The sequence below is a fragment of the Chlorocebus sabaeus genome, chromosome 9 (assembly GCF_047675955.1).
Source record: "Chlorocebus sabaeus isolate Y175 chromosome 9, mChlSab1.0.hap1, whole genome shotgun sequence".
Lineage (NCBI taxonomy): Eukaryota > Metazoa > Chordata > Mammalia > Primates > Cercopithecidae > Chlorocebus > Chlorocebus sabaeus.
Window position 1 is genome coordinate 19,592,482 of NC_132912.1, and position 24,860 is coordinate 19,617,341.

Here is a 24,860-nt window from a genome sequence, read left to right on the forward strand (position 1 = left end):
GAGTTTTTCTACTGTGGGTGCCACACGTGAGTGGAATCATACAGTATTTGCCCATTTGTGACTGGTTTATTTCATTTAGCGTAATGTACTCAAAGCTTACCCTGTTGTAGCCTGTGTCAAAACTTCTGTGAAAACTTGTTTTTTTCCAGGCAGAATAATATTCTATTGTATGCATATACCACACTTCGTTTATCTGTCAGTGGACACTTGAGTTGCTTTTGCCTTTTGACTATTGTGAATAATGCTGCTATGACATTAGTGCACAAATATCTGTTCAAATCCCTGCTTTCAGTTCCTTTGAATATAAGCCAGAAGTGGAACAGGAACAGTTTGATTATATGGTAATTCTATTTGTAATTTTTGTAAGAACCACCACATTCTTTTCCATAGCAGCTCTATCATTTTACAATCCCACCAAAAGTGCATGAGGGTTCCATTTTCTCCACATCTTCACCAACACACGTATTTTCTGTTTTTTTTTTTTTTTCATAGTAGTCATTCCCATGGGTGTAAGATGTTATCTAATTTTGGTTTTCATTTGTATTTCCCTAATGATTAGTGATGTTGAACATCGTTTCATGTGCTTATTGGACATTTGTGTATGTTCTTTGGAGAAATATCTACTTAAGTCTTTTGCCCATTGATTAGTCAGGTTATTTTTTTGTTATTGCTTTTGTCAAGTTTTAAGCAATCATTTTTTTAAAATGAGTAAAGAGATGAATGTGAACAGTAGGATCACTCTTTTGCTTTGTCATTGAGCAGCTAATAAAATATAAATACATATGCAGTTATAAATATAGAAACATTTATAAATTTATCCTATTCCCAATGTACATCCAAAGAGATTTGAATAAAAGTGTCCAAGTTTTAAAAATCTCTTCATCAAGTAGTCAAGTCTTTGTTTGCTATAATCTCATTAGTTACAAAATATTCTTTGCTCTAAGGCATAGCTTTCCTTTTTAATCTACCATACATTTCGACACAGTCTTTTGAACAATGTCTTCTGCCATCCTTTTCATTCACCAACTGATGTTGTTCCCTGGTGTCATTACAGGGAATAAACCCATTGTAAGTTATCGATTTTAATATCATTTACTAATATTATTTTATAAATTTAGAAAGTAAATGATAATATAAAATATTATTTGTGTTTTCTCAAAGAAGCATTTTGTTCTTAAAAGACTGCCGGCCAAGGATGAAAACAAACAAACAAACAAAATTAGAACTTTCAACATTTCCTATAAATCAAGAACTGTTTTGTCAACTTTGTATATTTTATTTTATCTTGGCAAAATTGTACTAGAACCCATTTTATAGAACTAAGGGTGTAACAGGGCAGGAAATTAAGAATCAAGGAGGAAAAAAAAACCTAGAAAAATGAATGTTATATAACATTTATTAAATGCCAAACACGTACTGAAAATTTTGCATTCATCAGTTCATTAAATGTTTACACACCACTTCATATAGGAAGAACACTATCCCTGTTTATCACATGAGAAATATGAGACTCAGAAAGATTTGTTAAATTTAACCTAGTCACACAGTTGTGGCAGATTTTGCTGAGGGATTTTAAGATTTCATTTAAAAACATTTTAAACTTTCTTTAAATTTTCTTTTTTGTAGCTTTGTTAACAATTACAAAATAAAGAATATAAGGTAAAAATATTAATCTTGAGTCCCAGTGTCAATAATAATCCTCAGTTCACAGCAAACCTATTGAATTCTGAAAGTGTGATTGAAATACTATGTCAAAAGTATAGTAAAGATTAAATTGTTACACAGCCCCTAAATATAAGCAAGTTCAATGGAAAGGGTCAAAGACAATATTATGCTGTGATTAGACTTGTTTGTATTCATTTTATGCAGAAAAACATAACCTGTTCATTGTTTGACCCTGAAATTTGCACATAAATTGAAAATTATGTAACTGTGTTCTGCAGTGACCTGTCTACATCAATAATAGACAAGAAAGGCTAATTAAAAGGTCTCAATCTGATTGCTCAGCTTCTCAAAATCTCTTCTTCTTCATTAAAGCCCATTAATGTTATCAAAATCAGAGAGATTCTAAAACCTCATGTTTGGGAAAGTTGTATCTCCTTTAACGTGGGATTGTTTTTCTTTTATTACACACATCAGTGATGATTATTGATGCCGCTCCTCTCCTCACTTTGAGAGTGGGACCTAAAAAGATCAATAATAGATGCAATTAATAGTTAATATTCATTTTAGTGCACATACCTTCAATAAATCAAGGGCATTTTTGCCAAAGATTGGGGGATGATGGGTCAGAAAAGTGAAAAAACAATTGTGGAAGCCATCCTTGGGGAGAGTAAGGTCCAAGGATCTCAGCAGTAGGTGTGTATGGAAATTTGCTCCAATGAGCTGCCCACTAGATGCCTGTCCCCGCCAAACTTGCATCTCTAGGTGTCTTAGTACAGCATTCAATCCCAAGTGGAATAGTCCTGTCATTCTGTCTTTGATCAGTTGTCTATCCTTAGGTCAATAAGCCATGTAATATCATCTTGAGATACAGGATAATGAGTATTTCAGGGCTCTTTTCTGTCCCTCTCTGAGCTACAGCCTTCCTCACTTGGCAAGGGATGTGTCCAGCTAAGAGGACACACCCACTCAGAGACATGCTCCCTTTTCCAGATCCAGGATCTCAGGTTTCTGTGGTTCACGTCTACCTCAGAGGTCTTTGCAGGCCTCTTCCCCAGCTCTGTCCTCTGTCAGATGAATTGCCCTGCTGGTGTGCTTACCCCAGGCTGGTGGAGTGGCTAAGCAATGACTGTGGATTTGAGGCATTTGTATGTGAACAGGTTAGACATGGATTTACAACCATAGCCTGAGTGGTCATCTTGAACCAGGATACACATTCATTTTGTGTTTACTTTGGACACCATTCTAGGCTGCACATAATAGCACTTATTTTACAAGACTCTAGCTATGTTTTTTTTATTCATATGACATGTTCTTACACAATGAACATAGAACGTTCGTGAGTCTTTCTTGGAGGTATGTACCCTTCAGAAATACATCTCTATATTTCAACATATGCTTCCAAACTCTCCATCTCATTAACCTAACTTCTTTGTCAAATTAAAAAAAAAGGTTTTCTACTGAAAAACATTCACGTTTTTATTTTTTCCAGGTATTCCAACATCTCATTTTTTAGAATCAATGGTACTAAACTCTTAGCTCTATATAATTCTTGATTTTTCCATGCCAGTGGAAACATACATTCAGAGATGGGAATGCCTAGGCCTTGAAATGCACTACAAGAATATGTTTTAACCTGTTAGTGCTCAACAATATTAATAGAATTTTAATCTTACTTTTTACCTCGTAAGAGGAATATATTATTGCATAGCTGAAAATGATACTCTTATATTACTTGTTATAGAAATTTTTATACTTGCATTTATATGTTTTAAAGGCTACAAGAGAATAGTCAATAAATTAACTAAGTATCTTCAAGGTAATATTCAAAACTCTATAAAATTTTAAAGATCCAAAGTAATTGAATGATATCTTTCAAAGTTACTCGGGGGATTTTACAAATGGGAAAATAGAAATAAGGCCTGTTGGCTCTTAGTTGAGTGACTATTGTGCTACTCTAGAGTAGTTGGAAATAAATAAATAAATAAACACAATAATTGTTGACTGCTTGGTCATGAAGCAGCATCATTGTCTGGGGCAAATACCTGGGGTTCATTGTCTCACGCCAGAGAAATTATGGATGCAGACACACAAGAAGTGAGTTTAAGGGTGGAGGTTTAGTAGACAAAAGAAAGAGAAAAAAGAATAGCACTCTCTCTTGCAGAGAGAGAGGGGCTCCCAAGTGGGACTTCTAGTTTTTTGCTGAAATGCATCAGATTTCATAGATAAGCTTGAAGAGTCAGTGTCTGATTTACACAGGGCCCAAGAGATTGGTCGGACCAGGTGTGACATTTGCATAGCACATGAAGAAACTGGTCATCCCACCCTAATCTTTTATTATGCAGATGGTGTCTCTACCTGGCCATCACCATGTTGTCTGTTTGTTACTGTACACATGGTTGACAAAAGGAAAGTTGGAGCTGCCATGTTGAACATGCCTGGCTCCCAAGTAACCCTTTTCTATTGGCACAGTTGCCAGCATTCACCTGTGCAAGCTTCTAGTTTGCCTTTCTATGTCTGCAGCTGAGTTTTACAGGCTGCTCTTTGTCAGAAAGGAAATGATTTGGGGGGCTGCTTTTATTAAAAGGGAAATCTTACCAAGGACTCTCTGGCCCTAACATTTTCAAACTCCATCAGAATAAATCAACTTTATCACCAATATAGCCAATTAATGAAGGGCCTCTTTTTAATGAGGATTACAGTTTCCTGGTCTGATTTCTTTTCTTTCCTTGCAATTTTATATCTCATACTAAATTCACCTTTCTCAACAAGAGCATTTACTATTTCAGTACTCCTTATTGCTGTGACCCGATTCTGGTTTGTTTACCTTTGCTTTCTGCCTCATTTCATCACGTACCATGGGCCTCCTTGTCTATGTAACAACCAGTAAATTGCTTCGTTAGCGGTGTTTATATAGAATATCAAAGTCACCAAATACATCACATTTCAGAAATTATCTTGGGCAATGACAATAATTATCACACAGGCTCTTTATCCTCTGAATGGTTTTCAATGGTTGAGAGCTTTTTTAGCAACCATTTTTACCTGTAAAATAATCTAAGAATCATTTTAACCAAAGTATTTTAAATTCTTTAAATGTAGGAATTAGCCTAGTACTAATAGCATGTTTAGAATGTATTTGGTGTTTCAGATAGCCACCTATTCTCACTGCAGTGGTGAAGCCAGCCCAAGCAGTTTTACCAGATTTAAACACAGTTCCATAAAATATTATTAAAAGATATCTGGGTTTTGTGCTAGTATTTAGTATATAGTGATGATTATAATACAGTTTCTTCCTTTAAGGATCCTTCATTTTCTTTCAGAATGGGCATGTTTATCTGTTGCAGAGTAAAGAAATCAAATAGAAAATGCACCATTGTATAGCATTTCAATATCATGTGCTATAGTTAGGATATCTGGAGCCCCAGAAGAGCCAGGTGGTTAGATGGGTCTGAGGCAGGTCAGATAATTCTTCATGGAAGGAACAGCACCTAAGGTGTGAGTTATAGGAGTCCATATTTGAGTAGGATGAGAGGACATATGGATTTTGTTGGCTGAGGGTAAACACTGTGGTGCCAAAGCATGAATTCTGGCTTGGCTATTAAGTAACTACATGAAATTAGGTAAGCGAAATAATAAGAATTCTAGTACCTGCTTCACGAAGCTGTTTGGAGAATTATATGAGTTAATATGTTAATATGTAACGTGCTTAAATTGAATAAGGCATGTAATAAATTCTCCATAAGTGCTAGTGTCACCATCATCATCGTCACATCCTTATCATATCAGGCTACTGCATAACAAAATAGATCCAAAAAAAAATTCATAATCCAGGAAGTATATCTCCTGTTCCCTTTACAGTAGTTGTCATGTAAACAGATTGGTGAGGTGGCTTTTCTGTTGTATTTACTCAGGGACCCAGGCCTTCAATCTGTGGCCTTCAAGGTCCATCCCACTCATCATGACTTTTCCATCCACGTGGAGAGGTACAGAACATAGGGAACAGTGTGCAGAAGTCTGTGTGGCCTCACCTGGATGTGTGCACATTACTTCTCACATTCCATGGGTTAGAACTCAGCCTTATGAGCTCACCTAGTAGCAAAACGAGCTGATAAAATGCCTGTGTGAGCAGCCACAGCCCAGAAACAAGCATGTGCTATAGAAGCGTGACCACAGGACCTGAAATAACCATCCTTCTCTACCACGTGGCTGAGGAGGGACAGATGCATGAAAGAAGATGGTGTGCATCTCCGGACCATACATGGATGGTTATCCTGAGATTGCTCATGAGTCAAGGAGTAGAGAATGATAAATAAATTAGGAGGCAAAGAAAGAAGATAGTGTGTGGATTTTTAATCCTGTTTAGTATGTCTGATATGTTGCAGAGAAATCTCACAGAAAATGTACAATAAGTGTTTAGATCTCAGCAAAAGGAACAGGTTGCCATTGTAGACATCAGGCCATCAGCCTCCAGATAGCAGTTAAAATCAAGTGGGACTACAAAGGAAAATGAATTGGGGGTCACAGTTTGTTTTTCTAGAATTTAGAAGTCTGGACTGGAAAAGGAACCAAAAGAGGAGAAGGAAGGTTGAGACTTTGACAGAGTACCAAGAATACCATGCTAAAGAGCTTAAGGAATTGAGGTTTCAAAGTGGAAGGCGTTTTCGGCATATCAGCAGCAGCAATAAATCCAGAATGGGAAGGGTTGACATTTATTTTAAAATGGTAATTAGGACATCATTAGATATTTAAGGAAGGGTTCTTTTAGTGCAGTAGTAGAAACTGCTAAGAAGCAAGGAGTGAATGATGACTTCTGAATCACTAAAGCACTGAAAATGTTTCCTTTTGTGTAACAGCATAGTGGTCCTTGTCAGGTATACCAGTTCTGAGTTTTGTGCTTGTGTTGCTTTAATTTCTTGTTATCTCTTCTTCCTTTTTCTAGGCCTTCTAAACAGGCTCTTTTTTTTGGTGGGGGGAGGAGCAGTCTGAAACTGTAAACCAGTGATTTGAAGTATGCATAGCCTAGGGTTCAGCAATCAATTGTTCTAAAATTATATGAAGAATTCATTTTATTTATTTATTATTTTTTAAAATTATTATACTTTACGTTCTAGGGTACATGTGCACAACGTGCAGGTTTGTTACATATGTATACTTGTGCCATGTTGGTGTGCTGCACCCATCAACTTGTCAGCACCCATCAGCTCGTCATTTGCATCAGGTATAACTCCTGATGCCATCCCTCCCCCCGACCCCTCCCCATAATAGGCCCTGGTGTGTGATGTTCCCCTTCCTGAGTCCAAGTGATCTCATTGTCCAATTCCTACCTATGAGTGAGAACATGTGGTGTTTGGTTTTCTGTTCTTGCCATAGTTTGCTGAGAATGATGATTTCCAGCTGCATCCATGTCCCTACAAAGGACACAAACTCATCCTTTTTTATGGCTGCATAGTATTTCATGGTGTATATGTGCCACATTTTCTTAATCCTGTCTGTCACTGATGGACATTTGGGTTGATTCCAAGTCTTTGCTATTGTGAATAGTGCTGCAGTAAACATACGTGTGCATGTGTCTTTATAGCAGCATGATTTATAATCCTTTGGGTATATACCCACTAATGGGGTGGCTGGGTCAAATGGTATTTCCAGTTCTAGATCCTTGAGGAATCGCCATACTGTTTTCCATAATGGTTGAACTAGTTTACAATCCCACCAACAGTGTAAAAGTATTCCTATTTCTCCACATCTTCTCCAGCACCTGTTGTTTCCTGACTTTTTAATGATTGCCATTCTAACTGGTGTGAGATGCTATCTCATTGTGGTTTTGATTTGCATTTCTCTGATGGCCAGTGATGATGAGCATTTTTTCATGTGTCTGTTGGCTGTATGGATGTCTTCTTTTGAGAAATGTCTGTTCATATCCTTTGCCCACTTTTTGATGGGGTTGTTTGTTTTTTTCTTGTAAATTTGTTTGAGTTCTTTGTAGGTTCTGGATATTAGCCCTTTGTCAGATGAGTAGATTGCAAAAATTTTCTCCCATTCTGTAGGTTGCCTGTTCACTCTGATGGTAGTTTCTTTTGCTGTGCAGAAGCTCTTTAGTTTAATTAGATCCCGTTTGTCAGTTTTGGCTTTTGCTGCCGTTGCTTTTGGTGTTTTAGACATGAAGTCCTTGCCCATGGCTATGTCCTTAAAAACTGGATATTTAAAATATGTCCATACACAAAATATTAAAGATAAAATGAGTTTCATGTCAGAAAAGATAGTTTGGTATATATACTTTTCTTTCAAACAAGTATACATACAGTTTATGAAGTCATCTTTTTATTTAAAATATGAAAAGTCAAACTTCAGGAAATACTCCTTTCAGCATGCACCTTACCTCTGTGTATTGCCATTGAAATCACATTTTAAAATATTTTTCTAAACTGTTTCTGTACACTAATACATGGTCCAGTAACTCTGATAACACCTCTGATAATTTCGATGCAAACTGAAGTGTGCTGTCACTGAGATCACTAAGGTTACAGTTTCAGACATGTTGCTATTAATTGCCTGATATGTGCATTGACCTTTAAACCTAATTCTTTTGACCTTAAGATAGACTTAAATTATCATGGTGAATCGAAAATGTTCTATTATGTGTATGTTCTAGATATTTGAAAATACTGGTCATGTGATATCAAATCACTGGCAGTGATGAGTTGTCCTTTTATTTGCAAACTTGCTTCTGATAGTTCCTTCTAGAGTAAGAGAGCAACCGAGTGAAATAAGTAGTTCATCTGTGAAGAGACATTTGGGTGCATGATCTTCCCAAAATATATTGTCCCCTTTATTTTCTCAAATGTTGTTCTTCCTTCACGTAAGTACGAATCTTCTAGTCATATTTATTTGCAATAGGTTGCCAAACTTGCTTTATAAGGAAACTGAGAAGAATGGAATTTTATAAATAAGGAAACTCAAAAAGGAATTGATCCCTTTCTATTGAGTGTCTGGCCTATTATTCTACTTGGTTAAATGACCCACTAGGATGATAGGTAATTCGAAATGTCATCAACAATTTATATTAACACACCAGTACAAACTAGGGCTACTTTTATTGTCTTCTGACAACAACTCATAAATATATTCAATTATAGCACTAAATATACTGTTTTACTAATAACTTTTCATCACTGGATCAAATATTGAGAGCTATCTCAATATTTTCCATAGTGTCTGATAGTTGCTCGATACATGTTTCTGGCATGAATAAATGGAAGGTTCTAAATTGTTGGCATCACTAGATATAAACACACTGTACTTTGTGTGAGAGAGTGATTATTCTTATTATTCTTATTTAGAAATCACACTAAATGACTTATTAAAGATTACAGCTTTTATAAGAACTGGGGTTCAGATCATTATCTTGGTCAACATATTTGTACTGCTCAATAGCAATCAGTGTTTACTGTCCAGAATTACCAGGTCTAACTAGAGGTTAACTTTTGCTTGTAAATTCAAAACTTTTGAGAGATGCCTACCATAAAAATTGTCCAAAGATAATTTATCAACAAGTCAAAACAGATAAATCACAAGGAAAATTCATGTATTAAAAAGCTAAAAAAAACCCAATCAAACAAAAAAACAATTTTATAGAAAAGTTTCTGGAAGTCCTAGCCAGAGCAATGAGGTAAGAGAAAGGACGAAAAGGCATCCAAATAGGGTAAGAAGTCAAATTATCTCTCTTTGCTGATGATAGGATTCTATACCTAGAAAGTCCAAAAGACTCTTCCAGAAGGACCCTGTAACTGATCCACAACAATGTACAAAAAATAGTAGCATTTATATATACTAATAAGGTTCAAGTTGAGAGCTAAAGAGCACAATCTGATTTATAACAGCCACACACTAAAAAAAAAAAAAAAAAAAAAAAAAAAAACTTAGGAATACATCTAACCAAGGAGGTGAAAGATGTCTACAAGAAGAACTATAAATAACACAAAAAAATGGAAAAACATTCCATGTTCATGGATTGGAAAAGTCAGTATCATTAAAATGGCCATACTGCCCAAATAATTCAGGAGATTCAATGCTATTCCTATCAAACAACAAATACCATTTTTCACAAAATTATAAAACACTATCCTAAAATCTATATGGAACCATAAAAGAGCACAAATTGCCAGAATAATCCTAAGCACAAAGAATAAAGCTAGAGTTATCACATTACCTGACTTCAAACTGTATTATAAGGCTACGTTAACCAAAACAGCATGGTACTGGTACAAAAAATAGACACATAGACCAATGGAACAGAACCCAAAAATAAGGTCACACACCTTTTACCATATACAGAAAGTAACTCAAAATGGATTAAAGATTTAATGGAAGAACTCAAACTATAAGAATCCTAGAAAAAAAGAAAAATAGGAAACACCATTTTTGACATTGACCCTGGGAAAGAATTTATGTCTAAGTCCTCAAAAGCAATTGCAACAAAAATAAAAATTGACAAATGAGACCTAATTAAAGAACTTCTGCACAGCAAAGGAAACTATCAACAGAGTCAACAGACAACTTACAGAATGAGAGAAAACATTCACAGACTATGCATGCAACAAAGGTCTAATATTCAGAATTTATAAGCAACTGAAGTTGATAACAAAAAAACAAAACATTAAAAAGTGGACAAAGGACATGAACAGACAGTTCTCAAAAGAAGACATACATATGGCCAATGAACATGAAAAATGTTACACTTCACCAGTCATCAGAGAAATACAAATTAAAACCACCATGAGATACCATTTCACATCAGTCAGAATGACTACTATTAGAAAGCCAAAAAATAACAGACGCTGTTGAGGTTGCAGAGAAAAAGTAATGCTTATATACTGCTGGTGGAAATGTAAATTTGTTTAGCCACTGTGGAAAGCAGTTTGGAGATTTCTTAAAGAATTTAGAACTACCATTCAACTCAGTAATCCCATTACTTGATGTATATTCAAAAGAAAATAAATCTACTACAAAAAAGATGTGTGCATGCATATGCTCTTCATAGCACCATTCTCAACAGCAAAGACATGGAATCAACCTACGTGCCCATCAACAGTGAATTGGATAAAGAAAATGTACATATTATACACCATGGATAACACACAGCCATAAAGAGGAATGATATGTCCTTTGCAGCAACATGGATGTACCTGGAGGCCATTATCCTAAGTGAATTAACATAGGAACAGAAAGTCAAATACCACGTCTTCTCACTTAACAGGAGAGCTAAACCTTGAGTGCTCATGGACATAAAGATGGCAACAATAAACACTGGGAACTACTGATGAGAGGAGGGAGGGAGGAGGGCAAGGACTGACATGCTAACTTTTGGTGACAAGGTCACTACCTAGGTGACAGGATTATTTGTATCTCAAACCTCAGCATCACACAATATACCCATGTAACAAACTTGTGCCATGTACCCTGTGAATCTAAAATAAAATTGTGTAGGTTTATCAACAGCACAGTTCACAATTGTAAAGATACAGAATCAGCCTAAGAGCTCAGCAACCCATGAGTGGATAAGGAAAATGTGATATATATACACCATGAAATACTACTCAGGCATACAAAATAATGAAACAATGTCTGTTGCAGCAACTTGGATGGAACTGGAAGCCACTGTCTTAAGTGAAGTAACTCAGGAATGGAAAACCAAATACTGCATGTTTTCACTTACAAGTGGAACTAAGCTATGGGTATATGGAGTGGCATACAGAGTGGTATGAAGAACACTGGAACCTCAGGAAGAGGGAGGCTGAGAGAGTAGGTCGAGGGATGAAAAACTGCCTGATGCATATAATGTACTCTATTTGTATTGCAGTTGCACTGAAAGCCCAGACTTTATTACTATACAATTCATCATGTAACCAAAACCATTTCTACCCCTGAGGCTATTGAAATTAATTTTTTAAAAATAATAAATCGGTGTAGCTTTTTTGAAAAGCAATTAATTTCATTGATATCAGAAGCCCTAAAAGACACAAATTCATCAATACATTTTTATACCTAACAATGGCATTTTAGGAGTCTGTCTTACATAAATACTTCCAATTATGAAGAAGCTAAATGTGGTTTTGATTAAATGTAAAATAATGTGAAAACTCTATAATAACGTCATAATGGAATTGTTAACTAAAGTAAGGGTATATTCAGTTTCATTATATTTTATAGATATTAGTGATTACTTTGAAAAGCAGATGAAGTATGATATAAATATAAAGAAGTGGAGAAATATTGTGTATATGATTACAAGTGTATAACCGAGTTACAAAAAATTTTAAAAAGAAAAATGTGACAAAATGTTAAAGACATTGTGTAAAGAGGAGAGTTTTTTTCTACATTATCTATTTAAATTCTTATTATAATAAAATATGTTTTAAAAACTCAGAGGTTTCCATTTGCTTATCACATTAAATCAAATGTCAATCTGCATTTTCAGAACCAAAATATTTAGTTTCTCAATACTTCACAGAACAACATACCTTTGTCAGTCTGATCAGTGTTTTTAACTCCTGCTCACTCATGGACATCTTTGAGTCTTTGATAGTTAAAATTCTTTGTTGTGGCCTAAACTCCTTTCATGCCTTCAATGCATCTAGATGTTTACTTGCTTAAGACTTTTCTTAGATATATTTCCTGGGTCACCGTATTCCATGGGAAAGTTCTCTTGCACTTGGAATTTCACTAGGTCTTCCACACATATATAGCAGCCTTAAAAACTCCAATTGTTTCTTTTCAGTTGATTCCAAAGCTGAATACGTGGATTTGTCAACTAAATAACATGGTCTTCAAAAGCAGGGATTATGCCCATTTTATGTTTAATATTCTTCATGTGGTTATGTGAAAAACAAAGGTGCTTAGAAACACATGCCCGTGTGAAACTTGCCATCTGGAATCTCAGAGCATATTGGAATGCCGTCAGCTTAAGAAAGTAATAAAACAAGTGTTTCTTCATAAATATTATCTATAGAATGATTGTATCTAGTTCAGTGTAATGAGCTCTGTGTACAAAATTATTTTAATCCAAATTGAAATTTGTAGAGTCGAGGATTTGTAAGTTTTGTTTCAAAGTAAAATGAAACTAGTTTCCAATTGGTGTCACTTTCAGGTTGGTGAGAGTTTGTTTAAATCTACAGTAGATTAGTGCTATATATACCTTATGTTCTTACTGGATGAAATTTTCTTTTCTTATGGCTGCATTATTTTCCAGGGCCTTCATAGGATCTTTCAGTTTCTCTTGTTTTAGTTACGTCTTTAGATCTCTATTTGTCAGTCTTTTTATAGCAAAGTAAATATCCTAGTTTTTCATATGCCATAATCTGCTAGCCAGGTTATTTTCAACTTTTATTATGAGCACCAATGTTCTATCCATTCTTGTATCATCAAATATAGAATATGTGAGATATCTTTCATTTCATATATTTGACAACCTGGTGAATAGTTATTGCCTTTATCATTACCATTATGGCTGAATAAAAAATATAAAATGGCTAAACACATGCAAAAGAGTCTTTCATTAAAAAAATCGATCTTTTCAATTTACTGTATTCTTGTCTTAAAAAAGATATGTGAGGCTGTTTTTATTTTTTTTTCTTTGGACACCTAATATTCATAGATATTCTAGTCATTGTTCAGTTGACTGCAATTCAAAGCATCACTTTATTTCTCTTCATGGCTCTGCTATTCTATATTATGAAAGAAAGGAAGCCTTATTTAGAGAGGTAGCTGATTTTAGCTATTTTTTAAAATAAAAACCAAAGAACCAATGATTTAGAGTGAGTCAAAGCACATTTCCCCTGTGGAGTAATTATATGGCTTTACACCCTATGGCATGGAAAAATAAAATAATCTCAAATGCATAGACTTGCATATGGAAAAAATGCCCACATACTGCCCTAGGGTTAACTGTAAATTCTCACTAGTGTTAATTAAAATTATGTGGCAAAATTCCTAAAGTACTCAGTAAACATGACCTTTAAGTCGTCGTCTTGTTAATGTCCATAATTGGACCATTTGCTGTTGTCTTAGATGTTCTCTCTTCAGTCTTCATATTTGTGTACACTAAATTTTACTGGTAACTTGGTTTTGGATGTCATACAGGTTTTAGCTATTATATTATGGGTATAATCCAAAGACTCTGGATATGCACTTTTAGTCAGGTCTGTAGAGTTGTGTTTTATTATTTGTGGAAGTGCTGCCTCTCAGAAAATTACCTCCACCTCAGGTACATCACCTCTGAACCTATAATCACTATGTAACAAAGGAACTGCTGAATTTAATTTGTTGAAGTTGATAAAAAAAAAAATTGTGAACCTTTAATGTAAGTCACTATGAATCTGTGAAGTATTATCATTTGACTACGTATCTGATGAAATAATATTTAAATATATGAGTTGCTCTAAAAATTCTATGTCAATTCACTTTTCTAAGTCCCCTTTAGATGAAACCATTGTTTCTGAAATTATGATAACCAAGATTTATGAAGAGCCAACTATATATTAGGTTCTATGTGAGGCCCAAGAGAACACAATAAAAACTTCTGCTTCTAAGGAGCTTGGAGTCTGGGGGGACAGCTAGCCATGTGTAAATAGCTCTTATATGTGATGATACTCATTGTAATATAGGAATAAAAGGGTACTTAGGTGGCATGAAACAGGATCGTCTTACCTGCGGCAAAGATGGCAATGAGAAAGGCAAGACAAAAGTAGAGAAAGAGAAGTGATTTCATTGAATTGTAAGTTTGGGGAGCGGGCACCTGGGGCTCTGGAGGGAATAGTCAGGGCAGACAGAGGAAGTAGCTCCTGTGAATGCATGAAAAAACGAAGAGCAAGGGACAGATTTGTGAAACCTTCAGTCACAGGATATAGAGCAATTTCAGGTACTTAAGAAGCACAGAAAATGAGACTGGAAAACTGAGCTGGAACCAAGAACAAAGGATTTTTAATGTCTTTATTAGGGGTTTGGATTTATGTGCTAGGTAATGATCAGCCTCAGTCCCCACCTGTACAACTATGGAAAGGCGTGTGGCCATGCAAAGAAGTCAAATGTCATGGATGGCCTCCCTGCAGAGTTAGGATTTTTGTTAAGAATACTTTGCATTTACTAAGAAGTAGTTTGAATTATTACATGGGTTATTAAGATCCCGTGTACTGATAAAAGTTTGGGGTCAGAGGAGAAGGCGGGCTCCCAATCCAGTTCCATCTGGTTCTCCCACCATCCCCCACCAGGGGTCTCAGCCAGCTCAGAGGGCAGGAGGAGCGGCAGTGCCAGGCACCGCGCACACGCCCTTCCAGAGCCAGGATGCCCAAGAGGAAGGTGAGCTCCTCTAAAGGGACCGCCAAAGGAAGAGTCCAACAGGAGATCAGCGCGGTTGTCAGGTTAACCTGCTCCTGCAAAAGTGGAAGCGAAGCCAAAAAAGGCAGCAGCGAAGGATACATCTTCAGACGAAAAAGCACAAACAAAAGGGAAAAGGGCAGCAAAGGGAAAACAGGCCTAAGTGGTTAACCAAGAAAGTAAAGAAAAGTTACCTGCAGAAAACTGGGAAATGAAAACTGCAGAGAGTCCAGCCTCTGATGAAGCAGGAGAGAAAGAAGCCAAGTCTGATTAATACTAAGTACCATGTCTTATCAGCGGCCCCTGTCTCCCTTCTGGTAAAATCCAGGGAAATGTTTTTATCAGCTATTTTGTAAATGTAAGTTGTTTAGTAGCTCCAGAAACATTTTTAAGAAGGAGGGAATCCCATCTCATCCTATTTTTAAAGTGTAAATGCTTTCTTTTAAGAGGTGAAATCATTCGCTAGTTGTTTATTTTTTTGTTACAACCAGAGAATAGTGTGGGATATTGAATTATGGAAGGCTTTCACTGCCTTGGGTGTCAGCTTAACATTCCATAGATGGGGGATTAGTTTTCATATCCTATAATACAAAGCATATTAAATGGCAATATGGAGTCACAATCCTGCATCTAATGTCGTTAACATTTTAAAGTACTTCTATTCCCGTGTTGTTTTGTAGTAGAATTGTTTCCTGAAGAAAACTACTCCTCGATCCTGGCTCTCCCTGTCAGAATTGTGGGCACTCTGTAGCCTCTTTGGTTGTGATAGTCCTGTTTTCCTAATAACTCTGTTACTGTGCTGTGAAAGATCAAAAATTTGAATATGTAGTGTACATGCTATTCAATTAGAATAACTTTAAGAGAGAATTACAATATATAGCTTTTTAGATTTTTGGTACATGTGTTAAGAATTGTGTTCAAATTGAAATGTCTATACTCAACCCATACAATCTCAATTATGAAAGAAAAAAATATCTTTTTATCTTTTTTTTCCTTCTTTTTCCTTCGTCCATTTAAAATGTTTGATTTTTCTTTCTAAATTAGGCTGTGATGTGCCAGTGAAATAGGCAATGTTGGCAAAACAATGTTTGTTACAATAAAATACGTTAGACATTTAAATAACCTTAAAAACCAGGCGAAGGGACATAAACCCAGTCAATTGAATCTGGAATGATGTTTTCTGCACAAGCAAGTACAGGCATACCTCTCATTAAAACTGATGTAAACAGAATGAAACATCAAATCCTACAGAAGGAGCCAAGTGGGGCAGGGGGTGGGGGTTAGGAGGGTGAGGGTAGGGTGGGGGTGAGGTGAAGGGAGGCCAAGGTGGAAGAGGGAAATGACAAACCAAAATAACACAAACTGAGGTAGCAGGACTTTGCTCAGTGCAGAAAAATTGGCTTATGAATAAAAATTAGACTATGATATCAAATTAAATTCAGATCATCATGGCAAAAGACTCAATACATGCTATTTAGTTTTAGGAAAAAAACACACACATTCGTTTCCTAAAATCTGCTGCCAATTAATTTGCTGATGGTGTCTGCTGGCTCGACTATTTTTTATACAAGGATGTGTATTAAATACTCCATTCTTTTGCCTAAGATAGTGTTAGTTCTCTGTACTTGCCAATGGACACTTTAATTGTGTGTATAAAAAGGAAAATCTTGCCCCATGGGAGTCAGAAAAAGCAAAATAAAATCTAGAGTATGAAACCTCCACAAGCCAGTATGTTCATGTGAAAATTCAGCAGAAATAGACAGTTGCTTTGAACAACAAAAAAATTAGTTAAGTTGAACATCTTCTTTATGTAAAATAGTCAAGACGGGAACATACCGCTAAAGTTCGTGTCTGTGCTATAGACCCAGACCACCAGAGGCATTATGAGCAGCACAAATGGCCAGGAAATCCCATCAGTGCATGCTGACAGTGAGTAGGATTTGGTGGCAGGCTGCACACACCCTTTACCAGGTTCTAGGTAGTTATGGGCCACAAACTTGCGCATCTTATCCGTGAGAATCATGGACAAGGAGATTTTCAGCACCATTAAAGTGCATAAAAGGTATTTCAGAAGTAGAATCAGTATAACTTGCTGAACCATTGATGGTGGGACTGAGAAAGAGGAAGTTGGGGAAGTCCACCTTAGGTAACTGTTGAAATCCTTAACCAGCTCACTAGTTGAAATCTGTAATATACCTAACCAGAATCTTTAATGAAAATATTGGCTAAATACTGCTTTTTTTTTTTTTTTCTCTAGTGGGAGAGATCTCTGAGATTTGTCCAGAAACCACTGATTTTTTGTGTCGGGACAAGAAGTGCATTGCATCCCACCTTGTTTGTGATTATAAGCCAGACTGCTCTGATAGGTCTGATGAAGCTCACTGTGGTAAGTTTATCTATCTGCTGTATGGCAGCCAGTTCAGCAGAGATTTTCCTTTATAAGTAGTGTTAGATATTGGCATTGATGATGGAGAAGAAGTATTATTTTCATGCACTAGAGTAGATTTAGAATAGCCCAAATATTTCCCCAAATTTGTATACAAGTACCAAATACAAATATAAATGGCAGTCCTTTCATATTCTTTACCCCTATACTGAGAACTGCAACAAGTCTATAGAATATCATTTTACCAAAAAATAACCCCATTCTGTAATTAGGCACACTGTGTGTAGGGTTAGAATTAAAGTTTCTAGGAACTGCAGTAGCAATCTGCCTTTCTTTATTGGTCTTCATTTGTTTTTTCTATTTTTTTTTTCCAAAAAATTGTTAATTTTGTATATGTGACTGAAAATCAGCACTTTTAATAAATACCAGTTTAGTAATTAATTTTATCAATTACATTGCACTGGAGAAAGAGGACTGGATGGGCCCCATTGGATTTTTATTCAAGCTTTAATTCAAGCAATGTTTTAAAACTTATATAAAAAACTAAGTATATAATTTTAAAATATGAGCAGATATTTAAATTCAAAGGATCTTTATTCCATATATCTTTTTTTTCTTTTGAGGCAGAGTCTTGCTGTGTCCCCCAGGCTCTTGCTGTGTCCCCCAGGCTCGAGTACAGTGGTGCGATCTCGGCTCACTGCAAGCTCTGCCTCCCAGGTTCATGCCATTCTCCTGCCTCAGCCTCCCGAGTAGCTGGGACTACAGGTGCCTGCCACCATGCCCGGATAATTTTTTGTATTTTTAGTAGAGATGGGGTTTCACCGTGTTAGCCAGGATGGTCTCGATCTCCTGACCGCGTGATCCAACTGCCTCAGCCTCCCAAAGTTTTTTCCATATATCTTATTGGGAAAAAAAGGATCTTTTTTCCATATATCTTATCTTTGCTAGAGAATATTGATACCATACGAGCTACTGTTGCAGTTACCATTTGCTGCCTAACAAGCTACCCCAGAAGTTAGTGGTCTAGGCCACTGTTACATTTTGCTCACAATTTTTGGGGTCAGTAATTCAGGAAGGGCTCTTCTGGGCAGTTTGTCTGTGATGGCCTGTGTCGAACTGATAGGGTGGAGCTGGATAATCACATCCAGGATGACTTCTTCTCTTGATACTCTTTGGTCTCTCTGTCTTACTAGAGATGGTGTCGCATCCTCCAGAGTAGTCCATGTGACTTGGGCTTTACATAACATGGCAGCCACAGGGCGGTAAGCCATTGTACACAAGGCTGGCTTCTACTAGAAAGTGTCCCCTGACCCTCAGGAAAAATAGCAACCGTTACTTTGATTTAGCCTCAGATGTTCCATAATACCATACCTCATTCCTGCTAATGGCCAAGCAAATAACAAAGTCTAGACTAGACTTTCAATGGGAAAACATCACACGTCAAATGTAGAGAAGGTTGTAGGGTGATCTTTTTGGAGACAAACTAACACACAAGCATATTTACATTTTTATTTTATAGCTCAATTTAATTTTTATTTCTTAGGATCTTATACTGATGCTTCCAATGGGCTCATTTTCTATTTAAAATTTTTAATATATTTTTAAACTTTAAAAAGCTGTGGTAAAAAATACGTAATAAAAAATTTACCATTTTAACCATTTAAATGTATAATTTAATGGCATTAAGTACATTTGTATTGTTGTGCAACCACTGCCACCATCCATCTCTAGAACTATTTTTATCCAAAAAAACTAAAACTGTACTAATTAAAGAATAACCCTCCATTTACCCCTTCCCCTAGACCATGGTAACTACCCTTCTCCTTTCCATCTCTATAAAAGATCTTTCATTTCTCTTCTAGGTACTTCATATAAGTGGAATCACATAGTATTTTTCTTTTCTGTGACTGGCTTATGTCACTTACCATAATGTCTTCAATGTTCATTTTGTATTTTAATTTTAAATGAAAGTATTTTTAAAAAGTCAAAACAATCAACACATCTTAAGACTTTATTACTAATACCAGAGAATTATAGTATTAATTTTATAAAATATCATGTATTTCTTTCATAGTATGTACATTCTCAAATAAAACTTATAGTGCACTGAGTAACATTTTCTAGTGTTATTTCTAGCTTATTTTAAATTCACCAGCTGGGCGTGGTGACTCACACCTGTAGTCGCAGCACTTTGGGAGGCCGATGTGGGTGAATCACAAGGTCAGGAGTTCAAGACCCGCCTGGCCAATATGGTGAAACCCCGTCTCTACTAAAAATAAAAAATAAAAAAATAGCCAGACCTGGTGGTGGATGCCTGTAATCCCAGCCACTCGGGAGGCTGAGGCAGAGAATTGCTTGAACCTGGGAGGCAGAGGTTGCAGTGAGCCAAGATTGTGCCACTGCACTCCAGCCTGGGCAACAGAGTGAGACTCATCTCAAAAAAAAAAAAAATTTTCACGAAAAAAGTGTATTTTTAAAAATACTGAGTGTAAGGAATTAATTTCAATGGAAGTCTCTAAAACGTGTGAAATCACCATTTTCCCCGCAAGATGTACTAAGTAGGGCATTTAATAGTCACCCACGAAACAGTAAAAACTTGGACAAATTCAAGCCCGTAAACTGCAGTCAGCACTCAGGTGAAAGAGGAGCCCACACATTTAGAGCATTAAGAGGGAACACAGCTGCATCTGTGAGGAAATACAACGGGACCACATGATTAAGAGCCTACCTACTGACCCCTGCACTTAGCACCACATGCTGGCTGGATTACACCCCAAATCTTTAACGCCAAAGTGCTTTGCTAACATACCCTCCATCAAACCAAAGGCAAGAAGTCAGCTACAAATGAGGACCCTGAACAAAGCCTCAGTCCTCTGGAAACATCCAGAAAAGAATTCTAATGACTGTACTCAATCTACGCTGAAGTTAAAGGAACATTTGCACACAGAAATAAGAAAGAACCGGTGAAAGAACTCTGGCAACTCAAATGGCCAGAGTGTCTTCTGTTCTCCAAAGGACCACAGTGGTTCTCCAGCAAGCGTTCTTAATCAGGTGAGATGGCTGAAATGGCACACATAGAATTCAGAATATGGGTAGAAACAAATATTGAGATTCAGGACGACATTGAAACCCAATCCAAAGAAGCTAAGAATAACAATTAAGTTATGCAGGAGCTGACAGATGGAATATCCAGTATAAAAAAATAACCTAACTCACCTAATGGAGCTGAAAAGCACACTACAAGAATTTTACGATGTAATCACAAGTATTAGCACCAGAATAGAACAAGTTTAGGAAAAAATCACAGAGCTTGAAGACTGGCTTACTGAAATAACATAGACAAAAATAAAGAAAAAAGAATAAAAAGGAATGAAAAAATTCTCTGAGAAATATGTGATTATGTTAAGAGGCCAAATCAATGAATCACTGGTATCCCTGAAAGAGACAGGGAGAAAGCAAACAACTTGAAAAATTGCTTTCAGGATATTGTTAATAAAAACTTCGCCAACCTCACTAAAGAGGCCAACATTCAAATTCAGGAAATGAAGAGAACCCCTGCAAGATATTACACATGAAGATCATCCACAAGACACATAATCATGGCTCTTTTTTTTTTTTTTTTGTGAGCTAGAGTCTTGCTCTGTCGCCCAGGCTGGAGAGCAGTGACACAGTCTCAGCTCACTGCAACCTCCACCTCCCAGGTTCAAGCAATTCTCCTGCCTCAGCCTCCTTAGTAGCTGGGATTACAGGTGTCTACCACCATACCCAGCTAATTTGTCTATTTTTAGTAGAGATGGGGGTTTGCCATGTTGGCCAGACTGGTCTCGAACTCCTGATCTCAAGTGATCTGCCTGCCTTGGCCTCCCTAAGTGCTGGGATTACAGATATGAGTCATCACACCTGGCCATAATAATCACATTTCCCAAGGTCAAAATGAAAGAAAAAATGTTAAAGGTAGCTAAAAAGAAAGGGCAGGTCACCTACAAAGGGAACCTCATCAGACTAACAGTGAATCTTTCAGCAGTGAATCTTTTGCCCTCCAAGCCAGAAGAAATTGGGGGCCTATATTCAACATTCTAAACACACACACACACACACAAAAAAAACAAAACAAAACCAAAAGAATTTCACATACAGGCAAACTAAACTTCAGAAATGAAGGAGAAATAACTGAGACAAGAAAATGCTGAGATAATTCATTATCTGCAAACCTGCCTTACAAAAGCTTCTGAAGACCATCACCAGCCACTACAAAAACACACCTGAGTACACAGACCAGTGACACTATAAGCAACCAGACACACAAGTCTGCGTAACAGCCAGCTAATGACATGATGACAGGATTAAATCCATGCATATCATGTTAACCTTGAATGTAAATGGGCAAAATGCCCCAATTAGAAGGCGCAGAGTGGCAAGCTAAAGAAGCAAGACCAAGTGGTTGACTGTCTTCAAGAGACCCATCTCACACTCAGTGACACCCATAGGCTCAAAATAAAGGAAAGGAGAAAAATCTACCAAGCAAATGGAAATCAGAAAAAAAGCAGAGATTGCAAACCTCATTTCAGACAAAATATACTTTAAATCAATAAAGATCAAAAAAGACAATGACAGTAGATATGGTAAAGGATTCAATTCAACAAGAAGACCTAACTATCCTAAATATATATGCACCCAGAACAGGAGTACCCATATTCATAAAGCCAGTTTCTAGAGACCTATGAAGAGACTTAGACTCCCAAACAATAATGGTGGAAGACTTCAACACCCCATTGACAGTATTAGACAGATAATTGAGGCAGAAAATTAACAAAGATATTCAACTCATGTTGAACTCAACACTTGACCAATGAACCTAATAGACATCTACAGAACACCCCACCCCAAAACCACAGAATATACATTCTTATTGCCAGATGGCACATACTTTAAAATTGACCACGCAGTTGTACATAAAATAATCCTCAGCAAATTCCAAAAAAAAATGAAATTATACCAACCATCACAGCACAATAAAAATGGAAATCAGTGCCAAGAAGATCTCCCAATACAATGTATTTACACAGAAATTAAACAATCTGCTTCTAAATGACTTTTGGGTAAATAATGAAATTAAGGTAGAAATCAGAAAGTTCTTTGAAACTAATGAGAACATGCATGCAACATATCAGAATCTCTGGGAAACAACTAAGACAGTGTTAAGAGGGAAATTTATAGCACCAAATGCCCACATCAAAAAGTTGGAAAGATCTCAAATTAATAACCTCAAATAATTTCAAATTAACCATCGCGGTCGTTGATTGGTGGGACATCAGCGTAAAAGTGTGAAAGCCCATGGAAAGGGATGATTAAGGCCAATACAGAGTGAGAAATGTAAGCAAGCAAATATATGTGAATATTTTTAAATTAATAGGGGCAGCCTGGCTGTATGACTGCAAAATAGAAGAAAGGAATTAGAAGAGAATGTGAAATTGAAGGACATGGAAAAATATGTAACTTTGAAGAAAATGAAGCTGTGGAATGTCAATAGCAGTGTTTTGATAAGGAGTTGAGATCATAAACAGAGATTAGCCTTAGGAAAGAGATAAGTGGCATAGTTTGAGATTGAGAGAATGAAATGTACGAGAATTTATCCTGATTGGATAAGTATCTTTAGAGTCAAAGATAAAGTCATATATTAAGCAAGGCAGGACAGAGGGTGCAAGGATGATCACAGAGAATAAAAAAGGATGTAGAATTAATATTGTAGGGCTGTATATCAGGGAGTCACTTACACAGAACACTAGTAAAGAATGTGCAGGTGGCATCATTCTAAAGACATAATGGCTGTCTTTTATATTCATTGCAAGATTCTGAATTTTTACAGATGTGTTGGCTAAACACCAGCAGAACAGAATGTCTCATTTTTATCTATATCATATAATAAAAACCTATTCTATATTATATAACACCGGCATGACAAACACAAAAAAGACACACATAGCCCATAAATAAGCATACAAGAAGCAATAGTTGATATAGTTATATAGAATGAATGAAAGGAATGTACATGAATACAAGTGGTTGTAATTTGTAGGGATAAGATGCAGTAATGCTTGAGAAGTAAAATGCTAATATTTTATTTAAATAATCTCAGGGATCCAGAAAGTTTTGTATGGAAATATTAAAGCTTTGCTTGCTATATATTTAGTGTCTATTTTTACAGCAAGGCTTTTTTTCTGATTACATTTCTATATGCTAACATTGGTTGTATGTTCAGGAAAAGTTGTGAACAAGAAGAAATTTTAAAAATAACACAAACTTTCTTTCTAAAAAGAAAGGAAAAGTAAATGATGACCTCAGTTGATTCATACCGATTAAATCACCCTATCATTCTTTCTGTCTGTACAACACAGTCTGGTTTTACAGTGGGTACTCAAAAGTAATAACTGATGTACAAAAAAGAGAAAGAAAAATGAAAGCCTAGATCAGGGTATCATGATGGCACTTTTCACAGGTGACTAGAAATAGATACAGTTATTATCTATTAATTTTTCTCATTGTGAATAATTTAATTTTTAAGGAGTTATCAATCAACACTTTTAGAAGAGAATTTCTTTTTTAGTGACTAGCTCTGATATGTGATGCTACAGTGACTGGTATGGTGTCCGAGATAATTTGTGTCCTATATAGTTTACTACTTCTCCCAAAGTGCCTTTTCTTTAGTAAATGACTTTGTGTCACTGATAGGCTATGCTATTCAAACATCACAATAAGGGAAGGAAGTGAATTAAACATCCAGACAACTGAAGCTGTTTATTTATTTGACCTGAATAATCTTGTATTAGCATAATGTTATGTTCATTGTTCATGTGTAGACACAGTTTTAACTATTATCTATAAATATTTTTCATCAATGCATATAACTCCTTAATGGATAAGTGACAACATTCATACACTGCTTCTAGATCTTTCGATTAAAATACTATCAATGAGTACAAATGTCTTGATGCTGTAAATATATTTATAAAGAATTAGACTATGCAGATACTAATTGTAAATGATCCCAAATATAGGGTAACAGCAAAGGTGATAGACATTTCCAGAAACTTCCATTAATATTTTTGCTTCCCCAGCACAGTATACAAGCACAACAGGAAGCTGCAATTTTGAAACAAGTTCAGGAAATTGGACCACAGCCTGCAGTCTTACTCAAGACTCTGAGGATGACTTGGACTGGGCCATTGGCAGCAGAATTCCTGCCGAAGCATTAATTCCAGACTCTGATCACACGCCAGGTATGTCTAGTAGCCATCCCCAGACCATGAAATCCACTTATCTGGAAACCTGCTTTAACAATTTGTGTGAATTTCAGTGTGCATTTCTTATGTGTATGTGGGGACAGAGCTCAGTAGATTTTTACGGAAAGAGGGCTAGTCCCTTCTATTGCAAACTCTGAATT

At 36.2% G+C, this 24,860-nt stretch overlaps 1 protein-coding gene and 1 pseudogene across 1 annotated transcript in view; both read left to right on the forward strand.

Moving 5' to 3' along the window:
* Positions 1-24,860, forward strand: part of MALRD1 (MAM and LDL receptor class A domain containing 1) — a 687,535-nt gene that overhangs the window by 437,590 nt on the left and 225,085 nt on the right. Inside the window, exons 30-31 of the mRNA XM_008002435.3 lie at positions 17,291-17,419; positions 24,535-24,696. Coding sequence (XP_008000626.3) covers positions 17,291-17,419; positions 24,535-24,696 — 291 coding nt within the window. The remainder of the gene's footprint in view (positions 1-17,290; positions 17,420-24,534; positions 24,697-24,860) is intronic.
* Positions 15,001-15,307, forward strand: LOC119618823 (non-histone chromosomal protein HMG-14 pseudogene; annotated as a pseudogene).